At 55.7% G+C, this 17,821-nt stretch overlaps 7 protein-coding genes across 7 annotated transcripts in view; 4 read left to right on the forward strand and 3 right to left on the reverse strand.

Moving 5' to 3' along the window:
• Window positions 1-312, reverse strand: part of K452DRAFT_283895 (uncharacterized protein) — an 895-nt gene extending 583 nt beyond the window's left edge. The window contains exon 1 of the mRNA XM_033539854.1: window positions 139-312. Within this exon, the coding sequence (XP_033401249.1) occupies window positions 139-254 (116 nt within the window). The 5' untranslated portion in view covers window positions 255-312. The remainder of the gene's footprint in view (window positions 1-138) is intronic.
• A 170-nt stretch (window positions 313-482) lies between these two features.
• K452DRAFT_355973 (uncharacterized protein) lies at window positions 483-2,334 on the forward strand. The gene is made up of 2 exons (XM_033546010.1): window positions 483-815; window positions 888-2,334. Exons 1-2 carry the CDS (start codon window positions 614-616, stop codon window positions 2,117-2,119), a joined length of 1,434 nt encoding a protein of 477 aa, XP_033401250.1. The 5' UTR covers window positions 483-613; the 3' UTR covers window positions 2,120-2,334.
• Window positions 2,335-2,615: 281 nt separating this feature from the next.
• K452DRAFT_220707 (uncharacterized protein) lies at window positions 2,616-4,450 on the reverse strand (the record flags this gene model as incomplete). Its single annotated transcript, XM_033536473.1, has 3 exons — window positions 2,616-2,801; window positions 2,851-3,982; window positions 4,053-4,450. 3 exons carry the CDS (start codon window positions 4,448-4,450, stop codon window positions 2,616-2,618), a joined length of 1,716 nt encoding a protein of 571 aa, XP_033401251.1.
• A 336-nt stretch (window positions 4,451-4,786) lies between these two features.
• K452DRAFT_295156 (uncharacterized protein) lies at window positions 4,787-5,561 on the forward strand (the record flags this gene model as incomplete). The annotated part of the gene is made up of 4 exons (XM_033541779.1): window positions 4,787-4,792; window positions 4,865-4,982; window positions 5,045-5,152; window positions 5,260-5,561. 4 exons carry the CDS (start codon window positions 4,787-4,789, stop codon window positions 5,559-5,561), a joined length of 534 nt encoding a protein of 177 aa, XP_033401252.1.
• Window positions 5,562-5,849: 288 nt separating this feature from the next.
• K452DRAFT_243659 (uncharacterized protein) lies at window positions 5,850-7,858 on the reverse strand. The gene is made up of 2 exons (XM_033537917.1): window positions 7,034-7,858; window positions 5,850-6,967 (listed from the first exon to the last, which is right to left on the reverse strand). Exons 1-2 carry the CDS (start codon window positions 7,838-7,840, stop codon window positions 6,191-6,193), a joined length of 1,584 nt encoding a protein of 527 aa, XP_033401253.1. The 5' UTR covers window positions 7,841-7,858; the 3' UTR covers window positions 5,850-6,190.
• Window positions 7,859-8,855: 997 nt separating this feature from the next.
• Window positions 8,856-13,105, forward strand: K452DRAFT_295158 (uncharacterized protein; the record flags this gene model as incomplete). Its single annotated transcript, XM_033541780.1, has 3 exons — window positions 8,856-8,952; window positions 9,050-13,010; window positions 13,066-13,105. The coding sequence occupies 3 exons, from the start codon at window positions 8,856-8,858 to the stop codon at window positions 13,103-13,105; spliced, it is 4,098 nt and encodes a 1,365-aa protein (XP_033401254.1).
• A 906-nt stretch (window positions 13,106-14,011) lies between these two features.
• On the forward strand, window positions 14,012-17,333 carry K452DRAFT_315766 (uncharacterized protein; the record flags this gene model as incomplete). Its single annotated transcript, XM_033543893.1, has 2 exons — window positions 14,012-14,556; window positions 17,241-17,333. Exons 1-2 carry the CDS (start codon window positions 14,086-14,088, stop codon window positions 17,331-17,333), a joined length of 564 nt encoding a protein of 187 aa, XP_033401255.1. The 5' UTR covers window positions 14,012-14,085.
• Between the last annotated feature and the right edge of the window lie 488 nt (window positions 17,334-17,821).

The raw sequence follows: 17,821 nt of genomic DNA on the forward strand, positions 1-17,821 counted from the left end.
TGTTGTTGTTGTTGTTGTTGTTGTTGTTGTTGTTGTTGTTGTTGTTGTTGTTGTTGTTGTTGTTGTTGTTGTTGTTGTTGTTGTTGTTGTTGTTGCTGCTGCTGTTGTTGCGGTTGTGGTTGGGGTGCGTTTCGTGACGCGGGCTCATGCGGGGATGGGGACGGGGATGAGGATGAGTCGGTGTCGTTTCGGAGAGTCGTCCCCGTGAGAAAAGAGTTGAGAGATGAGGTAGATGGTGTTCTTGTAAGAGACATTTTGTAATATCAGAGGCAAGTGATGGAAGAAGTTTATGTCGTACAGTTAGTAGGTATTGTCCAGACAGTAGCCTTACCTATGTACGATCAACACTTGGCGTGAGCGTGATCTGTCTGACGCGAATCCAGGGACCAGAGGCGCCTGGATTAGGCGGAGCCAACACCAATCAGACCAAGGGCGAGTGCCAGCTCGTCCGAGCGCCATGTACGAGTACACCGGCGGCGATGACGCCCATCCTAAAAGGAAAAAGAGAACAAAAGTGGCTGGCAAGGCTGGAAAAGGTTGACAGCGTCGTTCGTTGTCGGCGGGCTGCTGCACGCTCCATTTCCCTGACGTCGCTTGACAATCAAACACCGTGATGGCGCCTCTGCCTCCACCGCTCACGATCCGGAACCTCACGTCGACGCCGCTGGAACTCAAGGTCGTGGAGCTGTACGAGTCGCCCGACGCGCACAAGAAGAGCTGGGCCTACAGTTGCAAGAAGCTCATTACCTGGAGCTCTGCGCCCCCGCCCTCGGCCGGCAAGCTAGGGGAGCACGCGCAGCACTTTGTGCACCAAGGTGTGTCTGCCTCCTCTTTGGTTTTTATGTCTTTGACACGGCGGTACTGACACTCGCTCGTGTGCGCTCCAGATGTCTCCGTTCGAATCGAGCCGTTCCAGAGCGCGAGCGTGTCGCTCGCGCCCATCCAGCGCGCGCCCAACGACCTCCTGCGCCTGACCTTCGAGGCCGACGGCCAGCGCTACCGCATCGACACGCCGGGGCCGACGAGCGCGTCGCAGACATTCACACCGCTGGTGCCGGACCCCAAGTTCGAGTACACGGGGATATTCTTCCCGCAGAGCACGCATCTGGCGGTGCTGAGCAGCGCGGCGCCGCAGCGGTGGATGCGCGAGCTCAGCGACGCGACGCCGCTGAGCGGGCTGAGCATCCCCGGCACGCACAACACGCCCACGTACCACAAGGCGCTGCCAAGCGTGCGCTGCCAGGCCGTGTCGCCGCGCGAGCAGCTCGACAACGGCGTGCGCTTCTTCGACATCCGCGTGCAGCCCGAGCACGCCAACGACGTGTCCAAGGACGGCCTGATCCTCGTGCACGGCGTCTTCCCCGTCTCGCTGACGGGGACCAAGCACGTGCGCGGCCTGCTGGACGACGCGCGCCGCTTTCTGGAGCAGAACCCGTCGGAGACGGTGATCGTGAGCCTGAAGCGCGAGGGCGCGGGCAACGCCACGGACCAGCACCTCAGCCTCATCCTGCGCGAGCACTACTGCGCCGACCCCGCGCTGTGGTACACGTCGCCGCGGATCCCGATGCTGGGCGAGGTGCGCGGCAAGCTGGTGCTGATGCGGCGGTTCGTCATCGACGAGAGCCTGAAGCGCGAGCACAACGGCGAGGGCTGGGGCCTCGATGCCGAGAACTGGGCTTACAACACCCCGGACGACGTGCATGGCTGCGTCCGCGTCCAGGACTGGTGCGAGGTCCTCAAGCCCGACGCCATTCCCCAGAAAACTATCTATGCCGAGGCGCACATGGCGCGCGCGGCCGAGTGCGTCGCCCCGCTGCCGGGCATTACCACTGATGTCGTGAATCCCGTGCCGCCGAACCCGCTGTATTTGAACTTCCTTTCCGGCAGCAATTTCTTCAACAAGCAGTGCTGGCCTGAGAGGATTGCTCATAGGTTGAATCCCCATGTCTTGGAGTACTTGTGCACGAAGCATCATGCCACCGATCATCATGGTGATGGCTCTACTGGCATTGTGGTTTTGGATTGGGTGGGCCAGAGCGGCGATTGGGATCTTGTGCGGTGCATTGTAGGCATGAATGCTTGGTTAAAGCTGAAAGAGAAGGGAGGGGCTTGGGAGTAGTGTTGTGTGTGATTGGTTTGATGGCGAGCTTGATATCCCTGTTGAGCGTGCTTGTTCTTTCAGATTGCTCAGATATTGATTTTTGTTGCTAGAGCTTCTTGAGTATTTGATGTAATATATAGTAGTTTCGTTCTTCGTATCACTGCCCTTGATATCCTGGTACAGACGGCTCTACTAAGCTTCAATAGTACAATGAACATGATGGTTGGCGGAACTTGATTACTGGCACAATCCAGACTGAAGACATAATATATGTAGCAAATGTGCGCTGCAGTGTAGGGGTAAGGAATTATAAAAGCTAAGGGTATAAGAGATTTCAGATCCGTTCGTGCCCTTACACCTATATGAACGTAAAGAGTGAGTTGTACTTTTATAAACATGTTATCACCGGGTGGGTGAATTATCCGTGGCGACATAAAACAAATGTATTTAGCTTCATGAAAAGCTAATCATGCAACCGCAAACTAACCACAACTAAGTCTGCATGGGAATACCTTCACAAGTCCACAGCCTGATCGAAGTTCCGAATGAGCTCGTAATAGAACCTCATGATCTCCACATGTGTAAGCATGTCGATCCTCTCATCGACCGTATGTAAGTTGAGCATTGTGCCTTCTCTATACGGCTCAAAACGGTAGATATTTTTCGTGAGCGGCCAGTACCACTGGGTATCTGTATTGCCCTATGTAAAAGTCAGTTCTGTCCAAGAAAAGACAAGTGACGGCACTTACAGTCATGATACCACCAACAGGGACAACAGTCTTGCCCTTGAGGCTCGGTGTGTCCTCGAAGACTTGCCGGATAGTGCCACTGAAAAGAGACCATACCCCGTTATCGAGATCTGTTAGAGTGACAGGGGCAGGCTCAAGGGGTTGATCCAGCGTCAACGTGAGGCTGCCGGTACTGAGTTTAGCCGTTTTGGTCCCGTTATGGCCAAAGGGGTTCACGACGAGACCGTGTCTGTGAGCGATTGGCTGAAGCAGGTTGATAGCATTCTGCTTGACCTTTTCGATCCCATCGTGCGCCGAAACACGGTAGTTCACTATCGCGACAACCTTTTCAGGTAGTGCGTTGACTTTTTCGCCGCCAGTAATGACGTCCACGGCCTGCGACGTCTGGAAGGTATAGCGCTCCTCGGGACGACTCTCTGCAAGGCGTGATCCGAGAATCGACTCATCTTCATTCTTTACCAGCGCGCTTCCAAGCCATGGCTCGACTTTGTTCGGGGAATACTTGACCTGGCATTCAAGCAGGTTGCGGAACGGATTCTCCTGGGTAAGTCTAGGCTCGTAGGGATGGGCCTCAAGTTCACTGATGAGCTTGGCCATTATCCCAATCCCGGTGTTCGGAGGAGGCATAGAGCTGTGGCCTCCGGCGACGTCTACGGTAAGGATGATGTTGATTTTGCCTTTTTCACCTACCCCAGGTTGGGCGTAGACATAGTTGCCGACCGTCTGTAGACCCATGCCACCTTCGTCGATGAGCAAGGCAATACCGTCATTGCCGTATAACCTCTGAAGCTCAATGCCCAGGGCCTTTGCGCCCCGTTTACCGCCCGTCTCTTCATCGAAGCCAAAAGCGAAAACAATGGTACGCTTTGGCTTGAAGTCTTGCGATAAGAGGTCTTCCATGACAGATAATAACCCGATAAGGTTGTTCTTGCAATCAACTGAACCTCGACCCCACAGCCACTGGCCGTCATAATGCCCTTCGAATGGAGGATAGGTCCACTTCTCAGGAGATGTTCCGGGAACAACATCTTGGTGCGCAGTGAAGAGGATTGGTTTGAGGTCTTTAGAGGTCCCTTGATAGGTATAGAGCAGGCCATGTTTGTTCACTTTTGCAAGATTGAGTTCCTCATGTCTGCTGACTGTCAGAGATACGATCAGAAGCAGGACGAGATAAAAACTAAAACGAAAGCAAACTAACTAACACGAGTGGGAAGAGTTGCTCGAGAAGCGAGTGGAAATCGGCGAAGACGTCCCAACGTGGGTCTTTATCAACATCATCATTGTCGTCCCAGCTCTCAGTCGGCACCTTGACTGCAGCGCTCATGCGCTCCACTTGTTTCAGAAGAGAGGAGTGATCCAGGAACTTGGAGGACGAGTCAAGCCCGTCGTTGACGACGCCCTCGGAAGGGTCGGAAATGGAACACCATGAGTTGACATCGCCTTTGCTTGAGCTGAACGATACACCCCCACTTATAGAATGGTTGTAGTACGTGCGGCTGAGGACAGGCAGGTTCCAAAAGAAAGCAACGACGATGAGAGAGGCTACCAAAGCGATGCTCTTTTTGTTGGACGCAGCTTCAAAGCTCCTTTCCAGCTTCATTTTGGGGGGACACAAGAATGTTGGTGAGGAGTTGCCATGGCTACAAGGTGGGAGAGAGCTGTGATAGCTATCGACGACCCCCGGCCAGAGAACGAACCGGGGGGTGGAGCAGAGAGCATGGGGGGCTGGTCGTCATTCGGCTTTCGGCGCTTGGCACCAGGAACCCGCGTCGATCTGCCGTGACATCATAGCATCCTCATCCATGCGCTTCCTTGCATTCTTCATCTAAAAGGCAGCATCTTTCCGTGATCGTCTCGCAACCCCACACAACCCCTCCCAAATCCTCAAAGAGCTCTCAATTCCATCAATCATCACTTTCCAGCACCACTAACAGCCATGGATGTAAGTTCGCCCACAAAGGATACCCATCTGTCGTCCTTTGAGAGCTCCGCGCTGATCCATTGATCTACACAGGTCTTCTACTCCTACACCTACGGCACCGCCGGCTGGCTCGCCCTCCAGGCCGCGCCGCTCATCATCTCTCCGAGCATGATTGTCGCGATGATGGCGCCCGAAGTCCGCGATGCCACACGTGAGTACAAGATCGCGGGACGAAGCGAGAAAACACAGAGCAAGGCTAACGTAGCACTGCAGCTCTCGAGGTGTACTTTTCCCGTTCCCTGGGAGTGGCACTCATCACGCTAGGCGTCCTGTGCGTGCTGCTCACGGGCTCAGTGCCATTGACGTCGCGACTCAGCTCTGGTAAGAAACCCTCGTAGCTCTGTGCGATTCTGCCTAGCTTGTTCCCCCGCTATATGCTTTTTTGTGTTTGCGCGTTCACTGAGAGGTCTCCCTCTAAACAGCCACAGGCGGTACTACCACCGACCCTCAAGACCCTAAGGCGCCCTACGCGCTGCCCACCCTGACCGTCACCACCGCCTACCACGCGGCCGTCTCCTTCTACTGCTACGTCATGTGGACCGAGACCACTGTCAGCTCCTTCGGCTTCGGCACCGCCTTCAGCGGCGTCCTCTTCGCTGTCGGCATGTGGTGCATCCTGTTCGCCAGCAGTGACGGCCGCATCAGCCGCAAGACCGGCGCGGACAAGAGGACCAGTGGTTTCCCCTTCAAGAACCGCGAGTCTGACAGGAGGAAGGGCAAGGCTCTCTAAGCGGCATCGGCGGTTGCGCTCATTGCTGCGCAAACATCTGGATGAACTGTGAAACTGCCTCGATCCCGACCGAGGGGTTAATGTTGCAGTCAGTGCCAGCGACAATGAAATAATCCAGATACAACGATGCTCTGCTAAACCGGTATTCCCGCAATCAGTAGGCGGGGTATTGAAGGACTCGGATAGCAGAGCGAGACGAATGGTTATGGCAGAACCACATAGCCAGCTGTACGAAAGCAATGAATCAAGATTTCATGTTCACTTCAACCATGCATCAAACCGTGAACAGCTCGATCCCCTATCTTATTTCCGTGCTCTCCACATTCATATCATACGTGACTGTTTGATCTACGACCCTTCGTGTCTAGATACGGGCCTATCCATACGCAATCCAGCCTCTGGCCTCCGATCCCATCCCTAACATCCCATGAACTCCAGCGCGATAGCCAACAAGGCCAACTGCGATCTTTTATTTTAACATTGAGAATAAGCGTCGATGGCGAGCGAAAAAAAAAAAAAAAAAAGAAAAAGAAAATCTCTCAAAAAAACAGCCGCTCCCATGAATCATGGCGAGCGAGTGGCCTGGTGGCTGCTCCAAGCGCGTCGTAGATCCTCCCTCCTCCATGTCATCACAGCGGCACGCGCATCTCGTCTCTAACCGTCTGCGCCATGACGCCCAACGCCTTGGCCGCGGTGTTGTCCTGGCCTCTCGGGAAATCAAACAGCGCCTTGCGCAGCGCCGCTACAGCAGCATTGCCGTAGACGCCAATGAACTTCTCGACGCTCTTGCCCTCGAGCATGGCCTTCAAGACGATAAAGTGCGTGGGCTGCGCGTCGGCGGGCGGCGTGTTGACGATGCGGGAGAAGGCGCGCCAGAAGTTTGCATTGGGGAACGGGTGCAGCAGGGCCTCTTTGCCGCGGAAGTTGCGCAGCGTGAGGGCGGCCCAGCCCGCGCCCAGCCCCGTCATGCGCTCCAGGTTCGCCTGCTCGGTGATCCACTCGCCGTCGACCTGGCGCCAGCCGAGGCGCGCGCGGCCGCGCTGCGTGCGGTCGGGCCCGTAGATCCCGAAGAGCACGCCGCAGCTGCGGTGGTATTTCGCCAGGAGTATGTCCGAAAAGGGCACGTCGTGATTGGGGCCGAGGCAGAGCTTGCGGTCGCCGAAGATGCTGACCGCGATGATGCCAATTGGGTCTGCGGCTTTGGGGTTGACGCCTGCTTCGCTGGCGAATTGGGCAACGAGCGTTTTGGCTAGGTGCGAGAAGAGGAAAATGAGGAGCGTGGGTGCTTGAGCGTGTGTGTCGGGCACTTGAGCCCGTGTTTGGTTGATCAAGTATTCCCGTGCATCGACCATGCCAAGGTGCGGCGTCTCCAGGGCCTTGTAGAATATTTGCCGGATTTGGCTGAGCTATGGGGGATTGGACTGTTAACCGGGTGCTGAGATGGGAGGTGCAAACGATATGAGGTGGCTTACAGGTACTCGGTTCTCCTTGGGGTTCAGAGTAAGCTGGCCGACTTTGGTGCGAATTTGGCGGCGCATGTCGGAGGACATATCCTTGAGCGTGGGGTCGGCATTGGATCTTGCTGCCTTGGTGAAATCATTGCGGAACTTCTTTAGGCGCTGGTGAAGGGCGAGGTATTCCGTGTGAGTAGCTTCCTTTTCTGCCTGCGGCGTCACTAATGGCGAGTCGACTGTGCTTGCGGGCGCGGCGGGTTGGGCTGGGGCTGTTGTAGTTGTGCCATTTAAGAGATTGCTGATTGCTGGAGCTGGAGTAGAAGCAGCAGCAGCAGCAGCAGGAGCAGCAGCAGGACGTCTGGCCGCTTCTTCTGCCCGGGCCTTTGCTGCGGCTTCAGCAGCCTCCTTGGCCTTGCGGTCGCTCTCCGCCTGTTCGGCTGCCCGCCTTGCAGCATCTGCCTCCTCTGCTGCCTTTTGCGCACGTAACCGTTCCTCGGCCTCGAGCAGAGCCTTGGCGCGCTCAGCAGCCTGCCGCTGTTCCTCCTCTGCCCTGCGCAGCTCGTCGAGCTTGCGTTGGTGTTCGGCGGCCTCGATGCGCGCGTTCTCCTGGCGCATGCGCTCGACCTCGAGTTGTGATTCTTCTTCCCTCCGCCGCCTCTCGCGCTCGAGCTCGAGGCGACATTTTTCGGCGACGCGTTCAGCGCTCTGGCGGACGCGGTCGTGCTCAGCGGCGGCCTTGGCCAATGCCTCGTGGTGGGCGCGTTCTTGCTCGGCAGTGGCGTGGTCGAGCTGGTCGTGGAATCTGCGATCCGAGTCGATGAGCATGCGGCTGAACTCGTAGAGCAGCTGGCGCGAGGGACTATCCATGTCGCGGTAGTCAGTGTCGATGCGCCGGCGGGCCTCAGCCAGCAGCTCGGGCGGGGGGCTTTTGGCGGAGGGGGACTCCATGATGGATGCACACAAAGAACGATGTGTCAATGGCAGGGTGCGTCAGGGCGGGCGGAGGTACTAGGTAGAGCTTCACACCGTTTGCGACCAGGCGGCGCACAAAGCGGGAGTGGCAGGCAGCATGGGCGGATAATGCCTGAGGCGCCGCGGTGCAACCGGGCTCTGAGCGAGCTGAGTCGTGTCCTTGTTCGCCGCGGTGACGATTTGCCTCGCTTCCAGCAACAGGTTGCATCCTCATCAAGCTCTCGCTCGCTGCTGCATCTCCCATCAAACCCTCTTTCTCTGCCGCCCCTCCTAGCGTGCTGCACCTCGCCCACAATCCCTCCCCCCCTCCTTCTTCTTCTCTCCCACCACCGTCTCACTCTCTCTCTACCTCTCTCTACCCACTGCACCTTCTGCACGCCACCGCTGCCTCGCTCGCGCGGTCCACGCCGACCCAGAACTCCGCTGCGGAAGCGGCGCATTCCATCCGCGCCTGTCGCTGGGCCTCCTTGACCAGCAGCTCGATCCTTTGCAACCCCACCCACCGACCCCCCTTCTTCGTCAGTCACTTTGAAGCGGCGTTTTTGCGACCGAGTTGGCTTCCACAGCCTTCACTCTCTCAACCCCGTCTGAGCGCGTTTGCCGACCGTCAGGTCTCCACTGCACGCACCGACGATATCCAAGCTCCGTGGCCTCGCGACCCCGTCAGCTTCGACTTTTCCACGCCCAACTCAGCCATCCGGTACGTGTTGTCCATCTCGCTTACCTGCGTTGGTCTTATCTGACGCTCTGCAGTGCGCTGCCTGGACCGAGTGTCCCGCCACTCCTGACCACGATCTGCAAACGCTCAACCCGCCTTTGAGCCACCTACCTTAACATATTTTGTCCCGACAACCCTTTGCTCCAAGACATGGATCCGCAAGGAAACAGCGCCCCCATGGGGCCCGCCGGCCGCCGTTTGCACATTGCTCACAGGCGTAGCCCTTCGGAGCTCACCCCCCTCATGAGTAAGTGACGTATCCTCAATGCGGGGTCTCTCCCATCGAAGCTTTTGCCGGCCATTGCCTGGCTCCCTTCAGCTGCTGACTGCCGCCCTTCCCCCAGTGGAGCAACTTGCCATCGCGCAACAGATCGAAGCTCTCCAACAGCAGCAGCAGCAAATTGCTGCCACGCATCAGCAATACGTCAGCATGGGCATGATCCCGCCCCAGCAACACCTCACTGGCCAGGGCTTCCAGATGCAGGGCCAGATGCAAGGCCAGATGCAGGGTCAGATGCAGGCTCCCAACGCATTTTCTTTCCCTCAGCAAGGACAGCAGCAGCAGCAGCAGCAGCAGCAGCACCTTGGTGTTCCCATGAATGCGCCAGTTCAACCAAACACACACCGTCGCAACCAATCAGCGATGCCGAACGTCGGTATGGGCCCTCCTCCTGCTCCATCGTCCGGAGCTTCCGGCTTTGGCGACTTTCAAAACCAGCGTGAGAATGTTAACCCCCGTGGAGGCGCCAGAGGTTCCGTTAGTGGTGGCCATGCCCGGCGCCACTCTTTAGCCCTTCCAGAAGCCAAGAAGGCTGCCGAGCTCGCCGAGCAGAAGAGGAAGACTTCTGGCTTCCAGTTCCCTATCCCTGGTGCGTCCGGTGCTTCTAGCAGCACCGATCGGTCCTCCAGCCCCGGCAGCACCCAGAGCAACGAGCAGGCCAGCAGACCCGCGGGCCGTGGCGTCGGCCACGGTCGCAGCCAGAGCATGGCTGTTGGTCGTGGCGGCCCCCGTGGGGGCGGAAACTTTACCTTCCCTCCCCAATCTGGAAACGATGCTGGCGCTAACACCGGCGCTGAGTTCCAGCGCCGTGGCTCTGCTCACGCCCGCTCTTCGTCTAGAAACTTTGAGGGTAACTGGAGACAGCCTCAAAACAACCAGCCGTCTCTGCAGGACCAGCAGCAGACGAACAACATGGGTAACTTTAACATGAACCAGGCCACCGGCGCCGCTCCTTTCCAGCCCGGCCACCGCCAGCGTGCTTCCATGAGTCAGTCTGTTAGCTCCATCGGTAACTTCCAATACAACCCGCAGCCCCAGTTCTTGCAGCTTCCTCAGGGCCAGGTTTTGGTTCAGCCTCAGATGTTTGGCCAGGGCCTCAACCCGCTTCAGCTCGCTCAATTGCAGGCTCTGCAGGCTGCGCAGATGAACGGCCAGGGCATCCAGGGTCTTCAGGGCAGCCAGCACGCTCCTTCGATGAACATGCAGCAACAGCAGCAGCAACAGCGCAAGACGCTGTTCACTCCTTACCTTCCTCAGGCTACTCTCCCTGCTCTCCTCAGCGACGGCCAACTCGTTGCTGGTATTCTTCGTGTAAACAAGAAGAACCGCAGTGATGCCTATGTCACCACGACCGACCTGGATGCCGACATCTTCATTTGCGGTAGCAAGGACAGGAACCGTGCTCTTGAGGGCGACTTCGTCGCCATTGAGCTTCTCGATGTCGACGAGGTTTGGGGCCAGAAGCGCGAGAAGGAGGAGAAGAAGAAGCGCAAGGACAACAACGACAGCAGAGGTGGCAGCATTGCTGTCAACGATGCCACCACCCAGCCTGAGAGCGGTGTCGCTGATGGCGGCATCCGGAGGCGCGGCAGCTTGAGACAGCGCCCGACTCAGAAGAAGAACGATGATGTCGAGGTTGAGGGCCAGAGCTTGCTGCTGATGGAAGAGGAAGAAATCAATGACGACCAGAAGCCGCTTTACGCCGGCCATGTCGTTGCCGTCATTGAGCGTGTTGCTGGTCAGATGTTCTCTGGTACCCTCGGCCTTCTGCGTCCTAGCAGCCAGGCTACCAAGGAAAAGCAAGAGGCCGAGCGTGCTGCCCGCGAGGGTGGTTCTCGTCCTCAGCCTGAGCGTCAACAGGACAAGCCCAAGATCGTTTGGTTCAAGCCTACGGATAAGCGTGTTCCTCTGATTGCTATCCCGACTGAGCAAGCTCCTCGTGACTTCGTCGAGAGACACCAGGACTATGCGAACCGCATCTTCGTTGCCTGCATCAAGCGTTGGCCCATTACGTCTCTGCACCCCTTCGGTACGCTTGTTGAGCAGCTTGGCGAGATGGGTGACCTCAAGGTTGAGACTGATGCTCTCCTTCGTGACAACAACTTCGGTCCTGATGACTTCTCCGATGCGGTCATCCGCAACATCGGCTTCGATGATTGGTCCGTCGCCAATGATGGCGAGGCTGCCCTTGAGACTCGCCGTGACTTCCGCGAGGAGCAGACTTTCACCATTGACCCCAACGGTAGCAAGGAACTGGATGACGCTATCCACTTCAAGACGCTGCCCGATGGCAACATTGAGATGGGTATTCACGTTGCTGATGTCGCCCATTTTATCAAGGCCAACTCCCTGGTTGACCGCGAGGCTAAGAAGCGTGGCACTGCCGTCTACCTCATGAACCGTGCTGTCAACATGCTTCCTCCCAGACTGTCTTCTGAGATTCTCTGCCTGAGCCCTGGCGAGGAGCGTTACACCGTCTCTGTCGTCTTCAAGGTCGACCCTGCCACCGGTAATGTCTTCGAGGATGAGACTTGGATTGGCAAGTCCATCATCAAGAGCTCCGGCAAGCTGTCTTACGAGGAAGTCGACTCTGTCATCAGTGGCCGTCCTACCGACCTTGGCGAGAGGGAGGACCAGATCAAGGTGTTGCACAACATCTCGCAGCTGTTCCGCCGCTCTCGATTTGGTAACCGCTCTACGGACATTCCTCCTCTTCGCTTGCTCTACCAGCTCGACGACGAGAATGTCCCTGTTGAGGAGAACATTTTCCACTCTTCTCCGGCCCACGAGCTTATCGAGGAGCTCAGCCACAAGGCGAACGCCTTTGTCGCCCAGCAGATTCAGGCCAAGCTTGGTGAGAAGGCTCTGCTCCGCCGTCAATCTTCTCCCAACCCTCGCCGTCTGCAGACTTTTGCCGACCGCATGACCGCCATCGGTTACGAGATTGATACTACCAGCAGCGGAACGCTTCAGAATAGCCTGTTCCAGATTGATGACGAGGGCATTCGCAAGGGTATGGAGACTCTCCTGGTCAAGACCATGCCCCGCGCGAAGTATGTTGTCGCTGGCAAGACGCCCGAGGACCAGTGGCCTCACTACGCTCTGAACCTGCCGCTTTACACTCACTTCACCAACCCGTCTCGCCGCTATGCCGACATCATTGTCCACCGCCAGCTTGAGGCTGCTCTTTCCAACGGTGCCATTGAGTTCACCGAGGACGTTGAGTCCCTCAACAAGACTGCCGAGATGTGCAACACCAAGAAGGACTCTGCCCACAGTGCTCAGGAGCAGAGTGTCCACATTGAGTCTTGCCGCAAGATGGACAGGACGCGCCAGGACATTGGCGGCGACCTCATCTCCGAGGGTATCGTTCTCTGCGTCTACGAGTCTGCTTTCGACATCCTCATTCCCGAGTTTGGTTTCGAGAAGCGCGTGCACTGCGATCAGCTTCCTCTCAAGAAGGCCGAGTTCGACAAGAACAAGCGCCTGCTCGAGCTCTACTGGGAGAAGGGTGTTCCCTCTTCGACCTACATCCCTGAGGACGAGCGTCCCAAGGCCGGCTCTGTCCGTGGTCACAACGCGGCTGCCGCCGCTGCTCAAGCGGAGGCTGCCAGGCAGGCGGCCAAGGAGAAGGAAGAGGCGGCTCGCCGCAACATGGACACCAACACGATGTCCGCTGACGACGTTGATGCCCTGTTCGACGATGATGATGACGCTGTCTCTGACCTCGCCGACATGACCTCTGGCGTCTCGCTCAACCAGGGCGCTGACCGCCCCACCCAGAGCATGCCTCCTTCGCCCACGAGGACTGGCCTCATGGCTTCTGGCCACGCTCCTCACCGCACCAAGTCTGACCCCAAGATCTCCCAGACCGCCAACGAGGGCATCGAGGCGAAGCTTAGCAACAAGGAGAAGTACCTCAACCTCTTCTCTCTCCGTGAGGAGGGCGGCAACTACATCCAGGACGTCCGCGAGATGACCCGTGTGCCTGTCATTCTGAAGACTGACCTCACCAAGAGCCCGCCGTAAGTTTAACCCCTCCCCAACTTCATTTGTGCAAATCGTTAACAATTTCCACAGGTGCCTGACCATCCGGTCTCTGAACCCTTACGCTCTCTAGACGACCTAAGTGGTGCTTAGATGAGCTATCCTCGCTTGAAACCAAACAACAGCCAACGACTCTTTGGAAATCAACGGAAAGCTCACCTTGACCGAGGACCGACGAGCCTACCGGAACACCAGATTGTCTTTCACTGCTTTGCACACAGTGTCCTATGCTGTACATAGTTGTGCAGATCAGTCGTCCATTCCTTGCCTGCAGTGGATTTTTGCTTTCACTGCTTGTTTTATTAAGCCATGAAGTAGTCGCTTAGGGCTCCATTGCGGTCATGCTTTTTGGCCGACTAATCAATAGAGCTTTGATGATTGCTACGGAGGGGTGGTGGAGGCGCGAAGCGGAGATTGAACAGAGAGTAGCGCAGGTTGCTAGTAGAGATGACAGTTTGGTTGAGTAGGGCGGAGCATGTTAATGCGTTGAATGGCGTATGGCATCGATGTAGTTTTGCGTAGCAGACCTAAGAGTTCACAAAAGTCAGTTTCCCTTTTACTTTCTTAGCTTCTTCTGCTGCCGAGTTTGTCCACCCACCACGCCCGTAAGTCCAGTCCTCTTTCCGGTCCGTCCTTTCGTGACGACGCATGGAGCTGGAGGTGGCACGGATGTGTTAAGATGTGCCATTGTCGTCGGGAGGCCGTGTGGAGTGGTCATTGCTGTTGAAGATTGCCGTCAAGGATGGTGCGTGTATGAGTAGCGGTACATGGCGTAGCGGTGTGGCGTAGCGGTGTGGCAGTGTCTGATGGAGTCACCGCTACTAGCATCAACACCGCAGTACTGTTACCGGTAACCGTCGAAGATGCGCATAGGTTAGTAGCAATTCCATCTGTATAAGACTCACCACCCCGCACGAACAGCACCTGCCATCCTAACCAATCCCAGGGCCTAGCTTGTCTGGCTCCCGCCCTCTTTCTTCACTTCTACAGCAACCCTTAACTCCACATACTTAATACACATACCAACCTTTAACCCCGAATACTCACACCATAATGTCTGATGCCGATGTCGCCGCTCTCCCACCTCTTCTCCGCCTACCCAAGGAGCTCCTCGACCTCATAATCTCGCACCTCGACTTCCCAGGCCTGACACACCTGCGAGCCACATGCCGCACGACAACGGGCATCATCCCCGCGCAAGAATGGAACCACGCCACACTCGCCGCGGCCGAAGACAGCGCCTGGGCCGCGCGGTTCAACCGGCTGGCATGCAAATGGTGCGCGCACATGCGCCTCGCAACCCGCTTCACGGACATGCACAAGCTCTCGAAGCGGCGGGGCTCGCGCGCCTGCGTCGACTGCCTGCTGCCGTGGGACGAGGGCCCGTTCTGGGACCCAGACTTGGGGCGCGGGGCCGGGAACTGGAATTGGGGCTGCTGTTGGCCGCGTGATGCGCGGCGGACAAGGTTGTCGGCGGAGAGGAGGCTGGTGGCTGTGGAGGAGGGGGTGAAGGGCTGGGCGGGGGTGTGTAGGCGTTGCCATAATGCGTTTGTGCGCTGGGGGAAGGAGAGCGCGGAGAGGGGCGCTTGTTTGGATTGTTGTGTTGAGGGGTGGTCGGGGTTGAGGGCTGGTTGGTATGAGGAGGTTTGGAGGTTTGAGAAGGATTTGGAGAGGGCGGGTGTGGGGGAGCGGACGGGGCTGGGGCGGGAGCTCGACTTGTTTGATCTCATGGATTTGAATGAGGAGTGGTTTAAGGGGTGTGGTGAGAGTTGTTGTTGGAATGTTGGGCCGGTGCCGGCTTGGAGGGAGGGGTGGAGGGGTGTTTGTGTGGTTAAAAGAGGGAATGATTGAATGAGATCGAGTACAAAAAAGTGAAGTTGGGTATTAAAGTGAAGTAAAAGAACAGATATAAAAAAGCAATGCATTCATTATATTGGTGGAATATAATGAAACCCAAAAAGCAAAAAACTCACCGGCCCGGGCCGAGTAAGAAAGCCAAATATATATGGATTTTTTATATTGACCGGCGCCGAGCCTAGGAATAAGTAGAACGTATTCCCCACCTCTACAACCAATACCTAGAGAAAATGTCAGTAGCGTGTGTTACAGCCGGGAAACAACTGCACTACGAGTGCACCTGCGGTCGAAAAGCAAGCAGCAATTGCGTTATTTAAAGCCCAAGCCAGCGCAGTGAACGGAAACCAATTCACGCCATCACTCATTCACTTGAAACCTACTTCGCGTACTGATCTGAACCATCTGACCATCCGGCCCAAAAAAAATATCAACGGACCTCGCTCCGACGACCCGTGTTTCGGCGGCCCGCGCGCCGTCTCATCCCCCCCGTCCCCCCACGGTCCGGGTCCCTCCCGTTACAAGGCCCTCACCGCTACCGCCGATCTCCCGCGCGGATCCGAACGAGCCTGGCCATCATGCCTCTCGCGGGGAAGCGGGGGTGGGGCGGTGGAGACTGACGTCTTCTGAACGGACTTGCACGCCTTAAGGGGCGAGGCTGGTTGCGTTTGGATTTTGTGGTGCTCTAGCAGGAGATATTGTAGACTGCCTTTGCGGAAGATGATGTAATGGCTGGTTTTGGTTTTTCCTTCTTCTGGGAGCGACGTGGTTGAGTGTTCGTGCTCGATACAGCTGGTGATGAGGGCGAGGAAGAGAATGAGCAGAATGGGTGCTAGTGATTGGAACATGGTGGTGGGTTCGAGATGCAGAGAAAGTTGTTGGTAGATGATGTCGTGACGGTGAGTTTTCTGATTAACGCCACATCTCTTATGGGACTGTTTTATACGAGGCCTAAGCGTCAATCAGGATATCTCGTATAAGTTTAATCAAAAAATCTTTTTGATTAAAGGTCGCCGTTTCTTAATATTCAGAAGGTTGCCACACCTAGAAATAGAATATATATATTAAAGACATAATATATACATCGTTTATCCCCTCTAGTAAACACTTCGTATAGTAATCCAGCCGCATTAGGTAACGCTTTCACGTCGAATACTATGTAGGTAAATACAGTACTCTTTAAAGTTATCGCGGCACAAATTTACCTCACTGAGTATATATTTATATAATTAAAGCCGTGTCTAAAAGACATCAGTTGCATTTAATCTACTAAGTAGATGTTTTATAAACTGAAATTCGTAGGTCTATACTAGGCTCCGGATGATATGCCCACCGCTCAACTACATACTAAGTGAAATCTACGATAATTATAGATTATTTATTAAGTGGTTATAACAGAATATTACGCGACGGCTAATATGGTCTATATAACTATACAAGAGTAAAAAGATACCAGGTATAATAACATTTAAAAAATACTCGAAGGTATATTATACTAAGATATCCTATAAGCGTTCGGATATAAAATAATCGAGAGGTACAAAGGTAGTTATGAAGTTAACGGATAGAAGATATTTAGAGTAGAAGTAAATTATATATTGTTACAGCTATTATCAAGTAGAGTAGGTAAATTATCCAAATAACCGCTCTCCTCTTCCTCCTCCGCCATCTTTACTTCCCACACCTCCACCGCGTCTATACATAACCGGCCGCAGCATCCTCTACCGGAGCAAGTAATGATCCACGTTGCGTGGCACACACGCTACGCTACAGGGCGTGCATGAGGGCTGGTGAAGGTAAAGATGCTTAAAAGGAGGGAGGTTTAGGAGGATACATTTTGCCATATGGAAGAAAAAGGCGCAGTCGTTGGTGGTGAGAGGTTTGTATTGTTTTCGAGCGGGTTGGGCGCGGATGTGTTGTATTGGTGTTGTTGGATAGAAGTAGCTCACATAACGTAGGTAGGTAGGTATGTAGTAGGATAGCTATACTGGTAGTATTACCGTCCGTCACCGTCTAGCGAGATAGAGAACGACCTAACCAGTCCCTACGGAATGCTTCTTGTCTAGATACAAGCCTTCAGTGAAGAAGTATTTGAGCACAAACATACCACGAACACCTCAACTGAATTTCTTCGTCCACTCCGTACAACCGTCGATATCTCATTTGGCGGTGAGTCTTGCTTGATGGTAACAGACGTTACTACTAGCATGAAGAGCATAGGTAGCGACGAGGACAGGACAGGGCAGGGCGAGGCAAAGCAAAGCATCGCACGCAACTGGAAACAGCAGGCAGGACGGAGCGGTCGAACTACACACACAGCCACACAAGCGGCCAAAGACACACAACCCAAACAGAGCAATAACTCGCACCCAGCAACGGCCGCCATCGCCGTCGCCACCGCCACCAACGTGGCGAAACTAGCTCCTGCCAACCAACCGGGTTTCTGAGCCGGGTGCTAGCAACGAGAACGCCATCGTATCATTGCGGCAAAACCACGCGTCTAGCTAGGCACGCATGTCTAGGATGGGCGGTGAGCGGCTTGGTGGCCTTGCTGTTGGCCGTGGTTGTGGGTGTCGATTTCCTAAGGGGAGGAAGGCGATGGGCTCTTGTGGAGGAGATGGGGAGGGCGCTGAGAAGTAGGGGGTGAGTGAAAAGTAGAGAAAAGTTGGGGCTGGAGTGGGCATAAAACTGGAAATGTTGGAGGGAATGCCAGATAATGGCAGCTCTGGAGCCAAAAAACGAGGAGGACGGAAGAGAAGGCGAAAGCGATGGGACGGGACGGGACAGGAGCAAACCTAGAACAGAGCAAGCGGGCTCGGATCGGAAGGCTACGTGCGGCCTCGGAGCGCGAAGAAGGGTCGCAGCAGCAGCAGCAGCCATGCCGCGGGAACCTGCATGGCACGCCCTGGCCTGAAGCAGGCATGAGTGGGAGGAG

Source organism: Aplosporella prunicola (assembly GCF_010093885.1).
Source record: "Aplosporella prunicola CBS 121167 unplaced genomic scaffold K452scaffold_4, whole genome shotgun sequence".
NCBI classification, from domain to species: Eukaryota; Fungi; Ascomycota; class Dothideomycetes; order Botryosphaeriales; family Aplosporellaceae; genus Aplosporella; species Aplosporella prunicola.